Here is a 14,657-nt window from a genome sequence, read left to right as displayed (position 1 = left end):
TATTAGTTCTGTATAAAACCGCCGAATAGACTAATTTTTCTTCTTTGAAGACTTCTTTGAAAATCTGGTTCCAAACGAAATGGCAATTTTTAATTGTCATATTCTTTTTATAATATGTAATTGTTTAATTAGTTTGCAAAAAAGTATTTCATCCTTTTTTTATTCTAATCTATTGATTGTGGCGATCAGTTTTTTGATACTAAGCCCATTGTCGTCGAAATACTTGTTAAATGTTTCTTAAACATGCCTTAGTTAGTTCGTCGAAGGGACCGTGAGTGTACGTCTAAATACTTTAGTATTTAATTTTGTGTTGTTTGTGTTGGTGTGTGAATGATTTTGTGTTAAAATATGGATACCGCCTCTGGTTCTGGAAATTTAAAAAGATCATCTGGTTCTAGAAATGTGGAAAGAGACTCTGGTTCTGGAAATTTGGAAATAGCAACTGATTCTAGAAATGTGGAAAGAGCCTCTGATTCTAGAAATGTGGAAGAAGCCTCTAGAAATGTGGAAAGAGCCTATGGTTCTAGAAATGTGGAAAGAGTCTCTGATTCTAGAAATGTGGAAAGAGCGTCTGGTTCTAGAAATGTGAAAAGAGCATCTGATTCTAGAAATATGGAAAGAGCCTCTGGTTCTAGAAATGTGCAAGAAGCCTCTGGTTCTAGAAATGTGGAAGGAGCCTCCAGATCTAGAAATTTGGAAAGAGCCTCTGGTTCTAGAAATGTGGAAAGAGCCTCTGATTCTAAAAATGTGGAAAGAGCCTCTGGTTCTAGAAATGTGAAAGAAGCCTCTGGTTCTAGAAATGTGGGAGGAGCCTCTGATATTAGAAATTTAGAAAGAACCTCTGGTCCAAGAAATGTGGGAAGAGCCTTTGGTTCAAGAAATGTGGAAGAAGCCTCTGGTTCTAGAAATGTGGAAAGAGCCTCTGGTCCTAGAAATGTGGAAAGAACCTCTGGTTCTAGAAATGTGGAAAGTGCCTGTGGTCCTAGATTTTTGGGAAGAGCCTCTGGTTCTAGAAATTTGGAAAGAGCCTCTGGTTCTAGAAATGTGGAAAGGGCCTCCGATTCTAAAAATGTGGAAAGCGCCTCTGGTCCAAGAAATGTGGGAAGAGCCTTTGGTTCAAGAAATGTGGAAGAAGCCTCTGGTTCTAGAAATGTGGAAGAAGCCTCTGATATTAGAAATGTAGAAAGAGCCTCTGGTCCAAAAAATGTGGGAAGTGCCTTTGGTTCAAGAAATGCGGAAGAAGCCTCTGGTTCTAGAAATGTGGAAAGAGCCTCTGGTCCTAGAAATGTGGAAAGATCCTCTGGTTCTAGAAATGTGGAAAGTGCCTGTGGTCCTAGATCTTTGGGAAGAGCCTCTGGTTCTAGAAATGTGGAAGAAGCCTCTGGTTCTAGAAATGTGGAAGGAGCCTCTTATATTAGAAATGTAGAAAGAGCCTCTGGTCCAAGAAATGTGGGAAGAGCCTTTGGTTCAAGAAATGTGGAAGAAGCCTCTGGTTCTAGAAATGTGGAAGGAGCCTCTGACATTAGAAATGTGGAAATAGCCTCTGGTCCTAGAAATGTGGGAAGAGCCTCTGGTTCTAGAAATGTGGAAAGTGCCTGTGGTCCTAGATTTTTGGAAAGAGCCTCTGGTTCTAGAAATTTGGAAACAGCCGCTGGTTGCAGTTTTTCGTAAGTAGATTTTCAAGAATAGTTTGTTTTTAATTTTATTGTAAATATAATTTATCTTTTTGTAGCAATTTGCGGTAAATGTGTGGATCTTATATTTTTAACAATAATTCATAATAACAGATAACATGATGGCGCGATGTTGCCTATCTCAAAATTATTTCCTTGATAATTATTAAATTAAAACATAAATATATTTGATTCGTCATATTGTTTGTAGTTAAACAAAATTTGATACATAGTATGATGTGTTACTTACTATATAGTACTTTTATACAGTGTGTCAATTTTAAAACTTACAATGGCTATATCTCACGAACAAAAGCTGAAAACGAAAAATGCTTGGAACCGTTTCTAGGATAGTAAGGGGGAACTAAAATGACATGAAAGAGAACGCACCCCCATCAACCCCCTAGGCCCCACCCACCACAACCAAAAAAGTTTAAATTGCAAACCCCTACTTGTGATACATCATTGAAAAGGCTATAAAAAATGCTATCCAATGGTATAAACAATAATTATACAGGGTGAAGCAATAATTGTGAAACTTTGGCTTAAATGAAAAATTTAATGAGGTTTTGTTGAATTGCAAATTTGATAAAAATGTCAATTAAGTAAATGTGCAAAGTGGGTTCCGTTGTTTTGTAAACAATAATACAGTCTATTTTCAAATTCTGCACGAAATTTGGCAAATGTTTTTCTAGTAATAGGGCGACATGCTTGAGTAATTATTTCTCGCAATTTCCCAAGTGACAAAAGTTAAGTTTTATAAACAACTGATTTAAGGCAAAAATAGCAAATTAAGTTTTAATTCAACAAAAAAAAGTTCGAGCGGACATTTACCATTTAAAATAATAGTCCGCTGAAAAGTCATAGTAAGCCAGCTGATATTAACACCCTGTATAATTATTATTTATACCATTGGATGGTACTTTTTATAGTAGGATAGTATATTACTTTTTTCTATGGGGTTACCTTAAATCAGTTGTTTATAAAACTCAACTTGCATCACTTGGGGAATTGCGAGAAAGAATTACTCAAGCATGTCGCCCTATTACTAGAACATTTGCCAAATTTCGTGCAGAATTTGAAAATAGGCTGTATTATTGTTTACCAAACAACGGAATTCACATTAAATATTTACTTAATTGACATTTTTAATCAATTTGTAATTCAACAAAACCTTAGTAAATTTTTCATTTAAGCAAAAGTTTCACCATTATTGCTTCACCCTGTATAATTATTATTTATACCATTGGATAGCATTTTTTATAGCCTTTTCAATGATGCATCACAAGTAGGGGTTTGCAATTTAAACTTTTTTGGTTGTGATGGGTGGGGCCTAGGGGGTTGATGGGGGTGAGTTCTCTTTCATGTCATTTTAGTTCCCCCTTAGTATCCTAGAAACGGTTTCAAGCATTTTTTGATATCAGCTTTTGTTCGTGAGATATAGCTACTGTAAGTTTTTAAATTGACACACTGTATAGTCGGCTCACTAATCTCAGACCGAACTGTCTAGTCCTAGTCAATTTAGTAATTATTTTTTTGCCAAGTCAGTTACATTTTGACACTAGAAGTAGCTGGAAATATACTATTACCGTTGATTGATAAATATACCCCCCTATATTTATCAATCAACGCTATTACTATACAATCAAGAGTAAACGAAAAAACTTCTATTAATCGTGATGCATGATTTTACGGTCGAAAATCTTCAAATTTTTTAAATATTTTTTTGTTATTGGTAGTACTACTGAGTATGTTTTTATTGTTAAGCTTTGTTGCCATTAATTGTTCGGAATGGTTCGTTTTCAAAAGAGTAGGTAGTATTTTATGATATACCTAATCCTACTAACATTTGAAGATTTCGTAATTTCTTTACTGAAGGAATTTTCATAAATCATGGACGTTCTACAAAATGGTGTTTCATAGTATGTAATAGGTAGTCTATTACTATGAGTTTCTATTACTATGAGCCGGTATAGGGGAAATTTTCTAATCATTTTAGGCACGAGCCTATAACTTACATAGTGGAACCTAAAAGAAAACGTATGAACACTGTGCCGTCACTTTTTAGGGGCACATGCGTCGACAGTGGCGCATCAAACTTTGGCTAACTTATGGACGAGATAAATAATAAATTAAAAGGTTACCCTCCCTCACTTCAAGAGTTCAATTTTTTCATTTTTTTAAGTTCTATGTGATTAAAAAATAAGACTCTGCGTAATTTTAATCCACCACCCCCTTCTCGCGACCATCAAAAACTTCATTCTTCGTTTTTATTTTGTTTTTAGGTGGGATGCAATCAATTTTAAAATTTTAAAAAATTCATATACATAGTTGAGGCTTTTATAAAACATATATATTTTTTTATAGACCCTTAGGTTGAGTGTACATAAACTCAAAACTCAAAGCGTATAACTTTTTTTGGGAATGGCTGCAGGTATTTTTGTTTATTCTTGTGTGTTTTATCAAACTCTATATTTCTATTTTTTTTTAGATTTTTCTGTAAGGCTCGCCACCTTCACAAATCCAAAAAACTGTTTTTAGGGGGTTTTGGGGGTATGAACGTGTTTCTCCCGTTTTTAAATGTTCTAAAGGACCCAGTTACTTCAATTTACATATAACCTATAAAAACATTGATTTGATCTATTTTGAAGTCTATAAAATAGGGAAAATCCCCAAAACCCCCTAAAAACAGTTTTTCGGATTTTTTAAGGTGGCGAACGTTACGGAAAAATCTGAAAAAATTAGAAATATTGTACTGTTTGATAAAATACACACGATTAAAAACTAGACCTGTAGCATCCTCAAAAAAAAGTTATACGCTTTTTTCCAAAAAGAAAATAAAACAAAATAATTTATAGGTTATGTCTAACCCGGGGGTCTATAAAAAATAGACATGTTTTGTAAAAGCCTCCACTATGCCTATACATTTTTAAAATTGTAAAATTGATTGTATTCCACCTAAAACAAATAAAAAGTAAAATTAAGTTTTTGATGGTGGGTTAAGAGGGAAGGGGAAGGGAGTGGTGGGTTAAAATTACGCTTGGCAAGTTTGATGCGACACTATCGACGCATGTGCCACTAAAAAGTGACAGCACAGTGTTCATACGTTTTATTTTAGGTTCTACTATTTATGTTATTACAGACATAGACTCTTATAGTGCCTAAAATGATTAGCAAATTTCACCTATACCTACGGTGACCATATCTTTTTAAAGAAAAATAAGTACAAAAAACAAAAATGTATTAAAAACGCAAAATGTATCTTGTTGGCATTAAAAATAAATAAACTATTTAGCTAACCATAAAAAATTCAATCAATTAAACTAAACATAAGACATTATATTAACTTTGAAAAAGTTACAAGCCTGTAATTAAGAGTTTTTAGATGAGGGACCTGGAATAGCCTCATCTTCTTCCGGTTTTCTGCATCATTCATATTTTTCTGAACTTAAAATTAATTTAAGAAGGTTCGGCTTCGACTAAAGTAAATGAAACATTTCATACAAGTCTCATCAAAATTTGCGTACACCAGCATCGCTGCCTTGAAAGTGGATATGAACATTTGTGACTTTTCCGAAGTCCAATAATTATTTATTACAGAAAATAAACGCACGATAGCCGCACCAGTACCCGGAAGACAAAAAATAAATTCGCATAATATTTGTAAGTTTTTCAGTTTGAATTTATCTACACCATGGACGTATAAATAAAGATTTTTAATTATAAAGATCTTTATTTATACGTCCATGATCTACACACTGAAAAACTTCAAGCCATCGATCCTAACTATTTTTTTCTTCTCTGTTCCACTCAGCAATTTTTTCACTTGTAGCCACGTCTTTCAAAATTCCCAGTTCGTCAAAGAGTTGATCTTCATTTAACATGGTTGCCTTGATATAGGTACAATTTAAAAGCTTCGAGATAATAACAAACATCGTTCCATGTTATTTCACTTCTTAGATCTATCCTTCTGAATAGTTTAAATTCATAAACATTTGTACTCCAGTTTTCTAGGTAGGTTACACATTTTGTGTAAAAATATTTAACTTGTGCAGTGAAGTTTTGTGCACGACCACCGCACCATAAGCCTGATGTCTCACACACTTAAAATGTTTTTAAAGATCATTCATAAACGCATTTACCAAACACTTGATATGGATATTGAAGAATCCCACTTTGGATTCCGTAGAGGCGTAGGTACCCGTGAAGCTCTGTTTGCATTCAACCTACTAATCCAGAGATGCTTGGATGTGAACCAGGATATGTACGTCTGTTTCATAGATTACAACAAGGCTTTCGATAAAGTCCGCCACAAAGAGCTAATGGACGTCCTCAAAGCAAAACAATTACAATACAATGACCTTTGAATTATAACAAATCTATATTAAGTATAAACAGCAGGCACACATACGCATTAACGAACATACATCAGAAGAGTTCGAAATTAAAAGAGGAGTACGACAGGGGTGTGTATGGTCACTACTACTATTCAGTGCATGCTCTGAAGAAATTATGAAAAAAGCTCTAGAGGGAGGAACAGCAGGAATAAAGGTAAATGGAACGCCAACTAACAACATTAGATATGCGGACGATACTATCATAATAGCGGACAACCTCCAAGACCTCCAAAAGCTAATGAACAAGATAGTTGAGTATGGGAAGAATATGGATTATCAGTAAACATCAAGAAAACTAAATTTATGAGGATATCAAAAACCCAAAGTAATGATAAAAGCCTGACAATTAAAGGTAAAACTTTAGAACAAAACTACAACTATCTTGGCACAATAATTAATCCCACAAACGATTACTCCAAAGAAATCAAAGTTCGAATAGAGAAGACAACAACAAACTTCAATAAAATGAGAAAGGTAGTTTGTGCAAGAGAACTGAAATAATTAAGACTTGAGAGTTAGGCTGGCAAGGTGTTATATTTTCTCGACTCTGCTTTACGGGATAGAAGCATGGCCAATTAACGCGTCGACTACTAAAAATTTGGAAGCATTTGAACTGTGGGTGAAGGTACCTGAAGATAGCAGGGACCGAGCCTATAACAAACAACGAAGTCATGAGAAGAGTCAACAAAAGAATGGAAATATTGGAAACCATCAAGACACAAAAGCTGCAATACCTGGAGCAGTATACAAAGAAATTTGTTGAAAAGTAGTAAAAGATAAAAAATATTAATTTTTTAGAAAAAATAAGTACATTTGCGTGTCCTTAGAAAGGTTTTAAAGTACATTAGGACAATATTTAAAAATAAGTACTGTCCTACTTAAATAAGTACATATGGTCACCGTACCTATACCGGCTTTTAGTCTATAAGAGAGTGTAGTTTTTAACAGGTTGACTGCCACAAAAAAATGTTTAAGAAAATCCCTGGTGCCAAGTTGAAAAAAGTTCATCTGGCAACCAACTGAAATACTTGCATTACTAATGTTTTACCAATTTTGTTTATTAGTCCAGATTTTTGGAAAAATATGTCAGCGGTCGAATACGACCGCCGGGGCGAGGCCGCGAGGGCGGCATACTTATTCCCGTTGTGCGAAGCGGTCGGTCGGGCGGTCGTTATGTTCATGATGAGACTTGTTGTGCATTATTCCGCTGAGTGGTTGATTTGGATTTGACTAATATTTTATCAGTAAGGTTTCATTGTTAGTAAGACAAAGTGCTCGTGTTATTTTGGGATACACGGTTATAATTAGTGCATAGTTATACAGTGAGTACGTAAAGGTTGGAATAAATTCATTTTCTCGAGAATGGATGACTTTGGAAAAAAATCCCGAAACAGGTAAATTTTTATTTTTAAATTACGACTTTTTGGCATATATATCATACTAGTGACGTCACCCATCTGGGCGTGATGACGTCATCGATAATTTTTTTAAATGAGAATAGGGGTCGTGTGATAGCTCATTTGAAAGGTAATTAAATTATCTATTCAGTAATATAAACATTAATATAATTATTTATACAGGGTGTCCAAAAAAAATTTTTTGGATTAAATTTAGTGACATAAAAAGAAGAATGTATTAAATTTATTTAGTTCAAAATACATTTTACTGCCCTCATAAAACTGAAAAAAATGTTTATTTGAAAAATAATCATTGCTTTTCGCTTAAATTAAATGTTCAAACTGTCATGAGGCTGGTGGGTGGCGGCTTTAATTTGAATTTAAGCAAAAAACAATATTTATTTTCCAAATAAACATTTTTTCCTGTTTTTTGATAGCAGTATGTGTTTTGAATTAAATAAATTACACACATTCTTCTTTTTATGTCAATAAATCTAATTCAAAAAAAAATTTTTTGGGCACCCGGTATAAATAATTATGTTAATGTTTATATTACTGAATAGATAATTGAATTACCTTTCAAATGAGCTACCACACGACCCCTATTCTTATTTAAAAAAATCATCGATGACGTCATCACGCCCATATGGGTGACGTCACTAGTATGATATATATGCCAATAAGTCGTAACTTTAAAATAAAAATTGACCTGTTTTGGGATTTTTTTCCAAAATCGTTCATTCTCGAGAAAATTAATTTATTCCAACCTTTACGTGCTCACTGTATAATAGTAAACACAATTATTATTTCTTGAAATAAAATGGGAAGTCGCGGTAAAATGATGGTTGGTTTTGGTTTCAACAAACATTCCAAATAAGTGATAATTTTTAATTTCTTTCATGTTCTTATTTACCTTTTGTATGTTATTTAGTTTAGAATGAATAGTTTTTACATTTTTATATTTTTTACTCAAAATAAAGACATGTCAAAATTTCGATATCATTTCAGTCTCCCCTATTCTGCCAAAATAAAAACCGATATGTATATGTGACGGCTGTATGCCATAGCGGTCGAATACTGCAATAATTCAGCTTCTCTACACACCCTCTGGCAAAACAGGAATTATATCACAGACCATATCAAATCGGTTGTATACGACCGCCGTGGCATGTAGTACTTATTGAACTGGCGGTCGTATACGACCGCCTGGCAGTCAACTTGTTAACTTGAGAAATTGAAGCGTTTATATGAAAAACAACACTTGTCCAAAAATTAAAATTTTGGCGGATCAAGAAAAACTTCCCAGACATCTGTTGTTTTACTAATACTATTCAAATGTTCTATGTAGATTACTCCGGACATCTGAGATTTTTACACAATTGAATGTGTCAGATGAATAGAGAAACTACTATTCTATGAGAAGAATACATAAAGTCGAATTTGCGAAAAATGGACATGTGCTGTTTTTCAAATAAACGCTTCAATTATTCTTCGGGGATCGGGGATCCTTCTTCTTCTTCTTAAGGTGCCTATCCGTTCCGGATGTTGGCGATCAGCATGGCTATCCTAACTTGCTTGCTGCTATTCTGAATAGTCCGGTTGTCGATGTATTAAACCACTTTCTCAGGTTTTGAAGCCAAGATATTCTTCTTCTCCCAGGTCCTCTCTTTCCAAATACCTTGCCTTGAAGAAGGAGTTGCAACAAGCCATATCTCTGTTCATTCCTCATAACATGGCCAAGATATTCTAGTTTGCGCTTTTTGATTGTGTTAATAATCTCGCATTCCTTGCCTATTCTACGTAGAACCTCAACATTAGTCACACGATCCACCCACGAAATTCTCAAAATGCGCCTGTAACACCACATCTCGAATGCCTCGAGTTTTCTCAAAGAAGCCTCGGAAAGTGTCCAGGCCTCTACTCCGTATAATAACGTAGAAAATACATAGCATCTGATGATAGAGATTTTGGTAGCAAGAGGTAAATCGTGGCTTCTGAAAAGAGACTTCATCATTATGAACGCTGATCTCGCTTTTCCTATGCGTTGTTTTATTTCACTTTAGTGGTCCCACTGGCTGTTTATGTTGGTACCAAGGTATGTGTAGCTGTCAACCCTGTCAGTTAGTTGTTGGTTAACCAAAAGCTGTGTATTTAATATTTTGCGCTTACTGACTACCATGTACTTTGTTTTTGTCGTATTGAGATAAGTCCGTATTCTGTACTTATATCTGATATGCGCGACATTATTCTTTGCAAACCATCTAGAATCTAGACTGTCTGCAAAAACTACAGCGTCGTCGGCATATCTAATGTTGTTCAGGCGCACTCCATTGACTAATACGCCTTCCTGTAGTTCGGGGATCCTAATCAAATAATATTCTTACAGAGTTCTAAAATACCTATCTATATAAATTCGGCTCGGAATATTTTTCAAAATTTTTCAAAACGTGAATTACACAAATATTTTTCAATAAAAGTGTCGCTAACAAAACGCCGAGCCAATTTTCTCAATAATTTTCATATTCAACGCATAAATTATGAAGTCAAAATGAATATAGGACACACAAAACCAAAAGTTGCGAAAAAAGTTTGGCTGGGAAATATTGATTAATATATTTATTTCATCTTCAAATAAAAGCGAAATTGTTTTGATCTGCCTACACGCAGCGCGGAACCATTGGCCGCTGAAATTTTACACCATTCATTGTTCTTTCGCTAACAAAGTTTTGCTTTGAATTTGCAGACCGCAACAACCACTGAAGCGATTCTACTTTGTTTGGCACATCCAAGGCCGGCAAGTTCTTCGTTGTGCGAATGCTCCACTGCCTTTTATTTTGAATCTAATTCATTGCCAAGGTCAAATAGAATGAGAATTTGTTTGAAAACGTGTAAAAAAAGATGGCATAGTTTTTTAACTCGACTTTGCTTCTAGCGGTTGTTACGTAATCGTGAATAATACGACAGAGACAGAGTCTGCCCATGAGTAAATTATTTTTTGCAGCAATCAAGAATATTATGTATAATAAACAATTTTTTGTCTACAATAAACTAAAGTTGTTTATTGCTCTGGGATGTGTCACAATTATAAAGGAGTTTCTCCTGTTGTTTTTTCTGAATATTTTTATGATTTGTTTAAATGATGTAGGTAGCAACCAATCAAGAGACTCATCTCATGTTTGTTGACCTCCGTAAAGCATACGACAGCGTTCCTGTGACTAAATTGTGGAAATCACTACAAGAAACTAACATCAGCTACACTCTAGTCAAAGCCTTAAAAAATCTATATGAAAATTCTACATCACAAGTAAAAATTGACAACACACTATCTAAAAAGTTCATAGTTAACAAGGGTCTGCGCCAGGGCTGCTGTATTTCACCAACTTTGTTCAAGATATATGTTGCAAAAGCACTAAACCAGTGGAAACGTAAATGCCACGGTATGGGTATAGACCTCGGAGAGGTTTGTTTGTATACCTTACAATTTGCTGATGACCAAGTCATCATAGCTAATGATAAAGACGACCTACAGTATATGGCAAGAAAACTGAAGGAGAAATATGAACAGTGGGGCTTGGAAATTAATGTGGAAAAAACTAAATACCTACCCATAGGAGCTGAGTTATCCAATATCGAACTAGAGGATAATGAACAAATCACATCCTGTAGTGAATACACGTACCTGGGAGTAATCTTCGATAGAACGGGAAAAGACGATGAGGAAATAAAGAAAAGGGTAACACAAGCTAGAAGAACAATTGGATGCCTAAATGGAATACTTTGGAGCTCCGAAATATTAATACAGCGAAAATACAACATCTATGAAACACTTATTAAAAGCAGCCTACTGTACGGAGCAGAAACTTGGAGAATAACCGAGAACAACAGGAAAAAATTAGAAGCTGTAGAAATGGATGTGTTTAGAAGATCGTTAGGTATATCCCGTAGGGAAAGAATTCGAAATGAGGAAGTAAGACGACGAATTGGAATAGATGGTTACTTAACAACAGACATTGAGAGGAAACAGTTGATTTGGTATGGTCATGTTCAAAGAATGGAAGACACAAGATTGCCCAAAAAGATCTTGGAGTGGGTACCACCAAACCGCAAAAAACGAGGAAGACCCAAAAAGACATGGAAAGAAGGGGTAACCAAAGCAATGAGTACAAGGGATCTTAGAGATGGCCAATGGGATGATAGAAGGACGTGGAAGTTAGGCATCGGACAACGTCGAAAGACGTTCTAAAACCGATACATACGTACATGTAGGTAGGTACATAATGTAGGATTCGTTCTCTGATATTTTGTATTATTCATACACATAAAATCAAAATGTGAGAAGCAATCTGTTTTTCGGACAAAAATATAATAAAAACAAATTAATTGGAACATGAACACAATCCTGTAGACCAGGGCCTAGATTCCGTGCACTGTAGATATCTACATGTCGCTTTCTATCGATATTTGAATTTTTAGCTTTAATTGAATTATTTTCTAGTTTTGCTAGGTTATACTCTCATTGATAAACTAGAGCAAAACTAGAAAATAATTCAATTAAAGCTAAAAATTCATATATTTTGATATTCAAATATCGATAGAAAGTGCACGGAATCTAGGCCCAGGGCATTCTTTAGTAGAGGTGTAACCAGGATGATCCTAAAAGGGGCGGGGGGGGGGGGGGAGGTTACAACTACTTGATGGTTTCTGGGGAGTATGCAAAAGTAATGGTGTTAAGCGTATAGAGCACAAAGTAAATCCAAATGGGGGGTTATAACCCCCAAACCCCCCTGGTTACCCTTATGTTCTTTGCCACTAAAAACACCCGAATAAATCTATTTTTAAGTACAGCACCTAGAGACTAGCAAATTTTTGTTTGCGTTGTGTTCAGAATCATCATCATCATCTGTGGCGTTACAGCTCTTTATGAGCCAAAGCCTTCTTCAGAACAATCCTCCATTCGCCTCTGCCTTGGGCAAATCTTCTCCATGCTCTAATTCCAATAGATTTCAAATCATTTTCTAGGTTGTCTTGGTACTTAAGTCTCGGTCTTCCTCTTGTTCGTTGTCCTATCGGCCCTCTTCTGGTTCAAAAACTTTTCTGACTATGGCATCTTCCTCTCGTCTGATTACATGACCTATCCATCTAAGGCGTGCTACCTTAATGAATTTTACAACGTCAGGTTCTCCAAAACTTCTATACAACTCAAAGTTGTAACGCTTGCGCCACAAACCTTGTTCTTTTATGCCTCCATATATTCGTCTTAGTATTTTTCGCTCAAAACATTTGAGCAGTTCTTGGTCAATCTGTGTAAGTGACCAAGTTTCTGAACCATATGTTAGCACTGGTCTTATTAGTGTTTTGTATACAGTCAGTTTAATTTTTCTAGGCATTTTTGAGGTCATCTGTCTTCTTCAGCCATAGTAACATTTATTGGCGAGCACTATTCTTCTTTTGTGTTCTTGTGTTCAGAATAGTGTCAGGAAAAAAGTCTACTATGGAAAATAGGTGGAAATGCATAATTAAGTTTTTTAAAGTGCATAAAATGCATCCAAAAGTACATAAAACATGTCAAAATTAGCATATTAAGCGCAAGATTTTGTTATTTGGGGGGGTTTCTGTGGTCGCTTAACACGACTACTCTATCAGAACCAACCTTCGGGGCACCTATTGCCCAGGGTTACTGCTAAGGCACGTCATCTGGATCTTAGAGGATTATCGGCACTAAATTGATGCAAACAGATTACTTGGAGATTTTTGGAGTCGCTGAACACGAATACGCCATGAGAACCGACACCCGGAGCACCTGGTGCTCAGTGTCACTGCTACGGCCCTTCATTTTCTTGAGTTTTGAGAGATCTCTGCATTAAATTGATGCAAAAAGATTACACGAGGGGTTTTGCTAACTTTTTGCTAACTTTTTGTTACTGAACATGAATACGCTATCAGAACTGACTTCCGGAGCACCTGATACCCACGGTTATTGTTAAGATCCGTCATATTCTGCAGTTTCGAAGGTTTTCGGCCTGAAATGCATTCAAATACTAGGCGGTTTTTGGGAACGCTGAATACGAATACGCCATTAGAACCGACACCCGGACCACCTGCTGCCCAAAATCACTGCTAAGGCATTATATATTGGGAAGTTTGGAGTGTTTTTGGGCACTAGGTTAACCTGAGATAGGTTCTGAGAGAATATTCCTGTTCATGTACACCAGAAACTCCCGAGTAATATGTTTGTATTAATTTAGTGCCGAAAACGCTCGACTCTTCAGATGCAATGCCTTAGCAATGAACCTGGTCACCAGGTGTTCCGGTGGTCAGTTCTGATGGCGTATTTCTCTTCAGCGACTGCAAAAAACCACAAGTAACAAAAACTGGCTCTTAATACACTTATTTTGAGGCAAGACTAAGTTTTCACTCTAATGGCATATAAAACAACACAATGCTATTCTACACCCCACCAGAATGAAAACAATGGGAACCTTCTCTGGTTACACCTCCGAGGCTTCTACAATAAGCAAGCCATACGGATGCTGGGACTAAGGAAGATGAGGGAATTTTACAATTTACAATTCACGACCCATCTGCTCAGCGCGGTGAAGTTCCAACGAGAATGGTTCCCTTCGTACTCCAATCAGAGTAAATGTAAATCAAAAATGAATAACCATTTTCAATATCGTTGCAAAACGAAAATACAGCCGAACCATATTCTAGTCTAATCAGAGAGTGCAGCAAGCACCTCTACCGGTTTCTAAACTTATTAGTCTCTCATCAGGAGGCACATATGCGGCTCTCCCCGATCCAACCAAAACGAACCCCAGCGTGCAGTCCCGGATTGCAACGAACGAAATGGCATAGATGCCCTAGCGGCAACTGCTACAACAAGACTAAGTTTTCACTCTAATGGCATATAAAACAACACAATGCTATTCTACACCACACCAGAATGAATACAATGGTTCGGCTGTATTTTCGTTTTGCAACGAAATTGAAAATGGATATTCATTTGTTATTTACATTTACTCTGATTGGAGTACGAAGGGAACCATTCTCGTTGGAACTTTACCGCGCTGAGCAGATGGGACGTGAATTGTAAATTGTAGAATTCCCTCATTTTCCTTAGTCTCAGCATCCGTATGGCTTGCCCATTGTAGAAGCCTCGGAGCTGTAACCAGAGAAGGTTCTCATTGTTT

General features: G+C 35.9%; 1 protein-coding gene across 1 annotated transcript in view; it reads left to right on the top strand.

Moving 5' to 3' along the window:
* The first annotated feature begins 278 nt into the window (after positions 1–278).
* LOC114325591 (protein rtoA-like) overlaps positions 279–14,657 on the top strand; it is a 96,399-nt gene continuing 82,020 nt past the window's right edge. Inside the window, exon 1 of the mRNA XM_028273689.2 lies at positions 279–1,667. Within this exon, the coding sequence (XP_028129490.2) occupies positions 349–1,667 (1,319 nt within the window). The 5' untranslated portion in view covers positions 279–348. The remainder of the gene's footprint in view (positions 1,668–14,657) is intronic.

This window comes from Diabrotica virgifera, chromosome 7 (assembly GCF_917563875.1).
Source record: "Diabrotica virgifera virgifera chromosome 7, PGI_DIABVI_V3a".
Taxonomy (NCBI): Eukaryota; Metazoa; Arthropoda; class Insecta; order Coleoptera; family Chrysomelidae; genus Diabrotica; species Diabrotica virgifera.
Note: the sequence above shows the minus strand (reverse complement) of the source record. Positions and strands in the feature narration are given on the sequence as shown.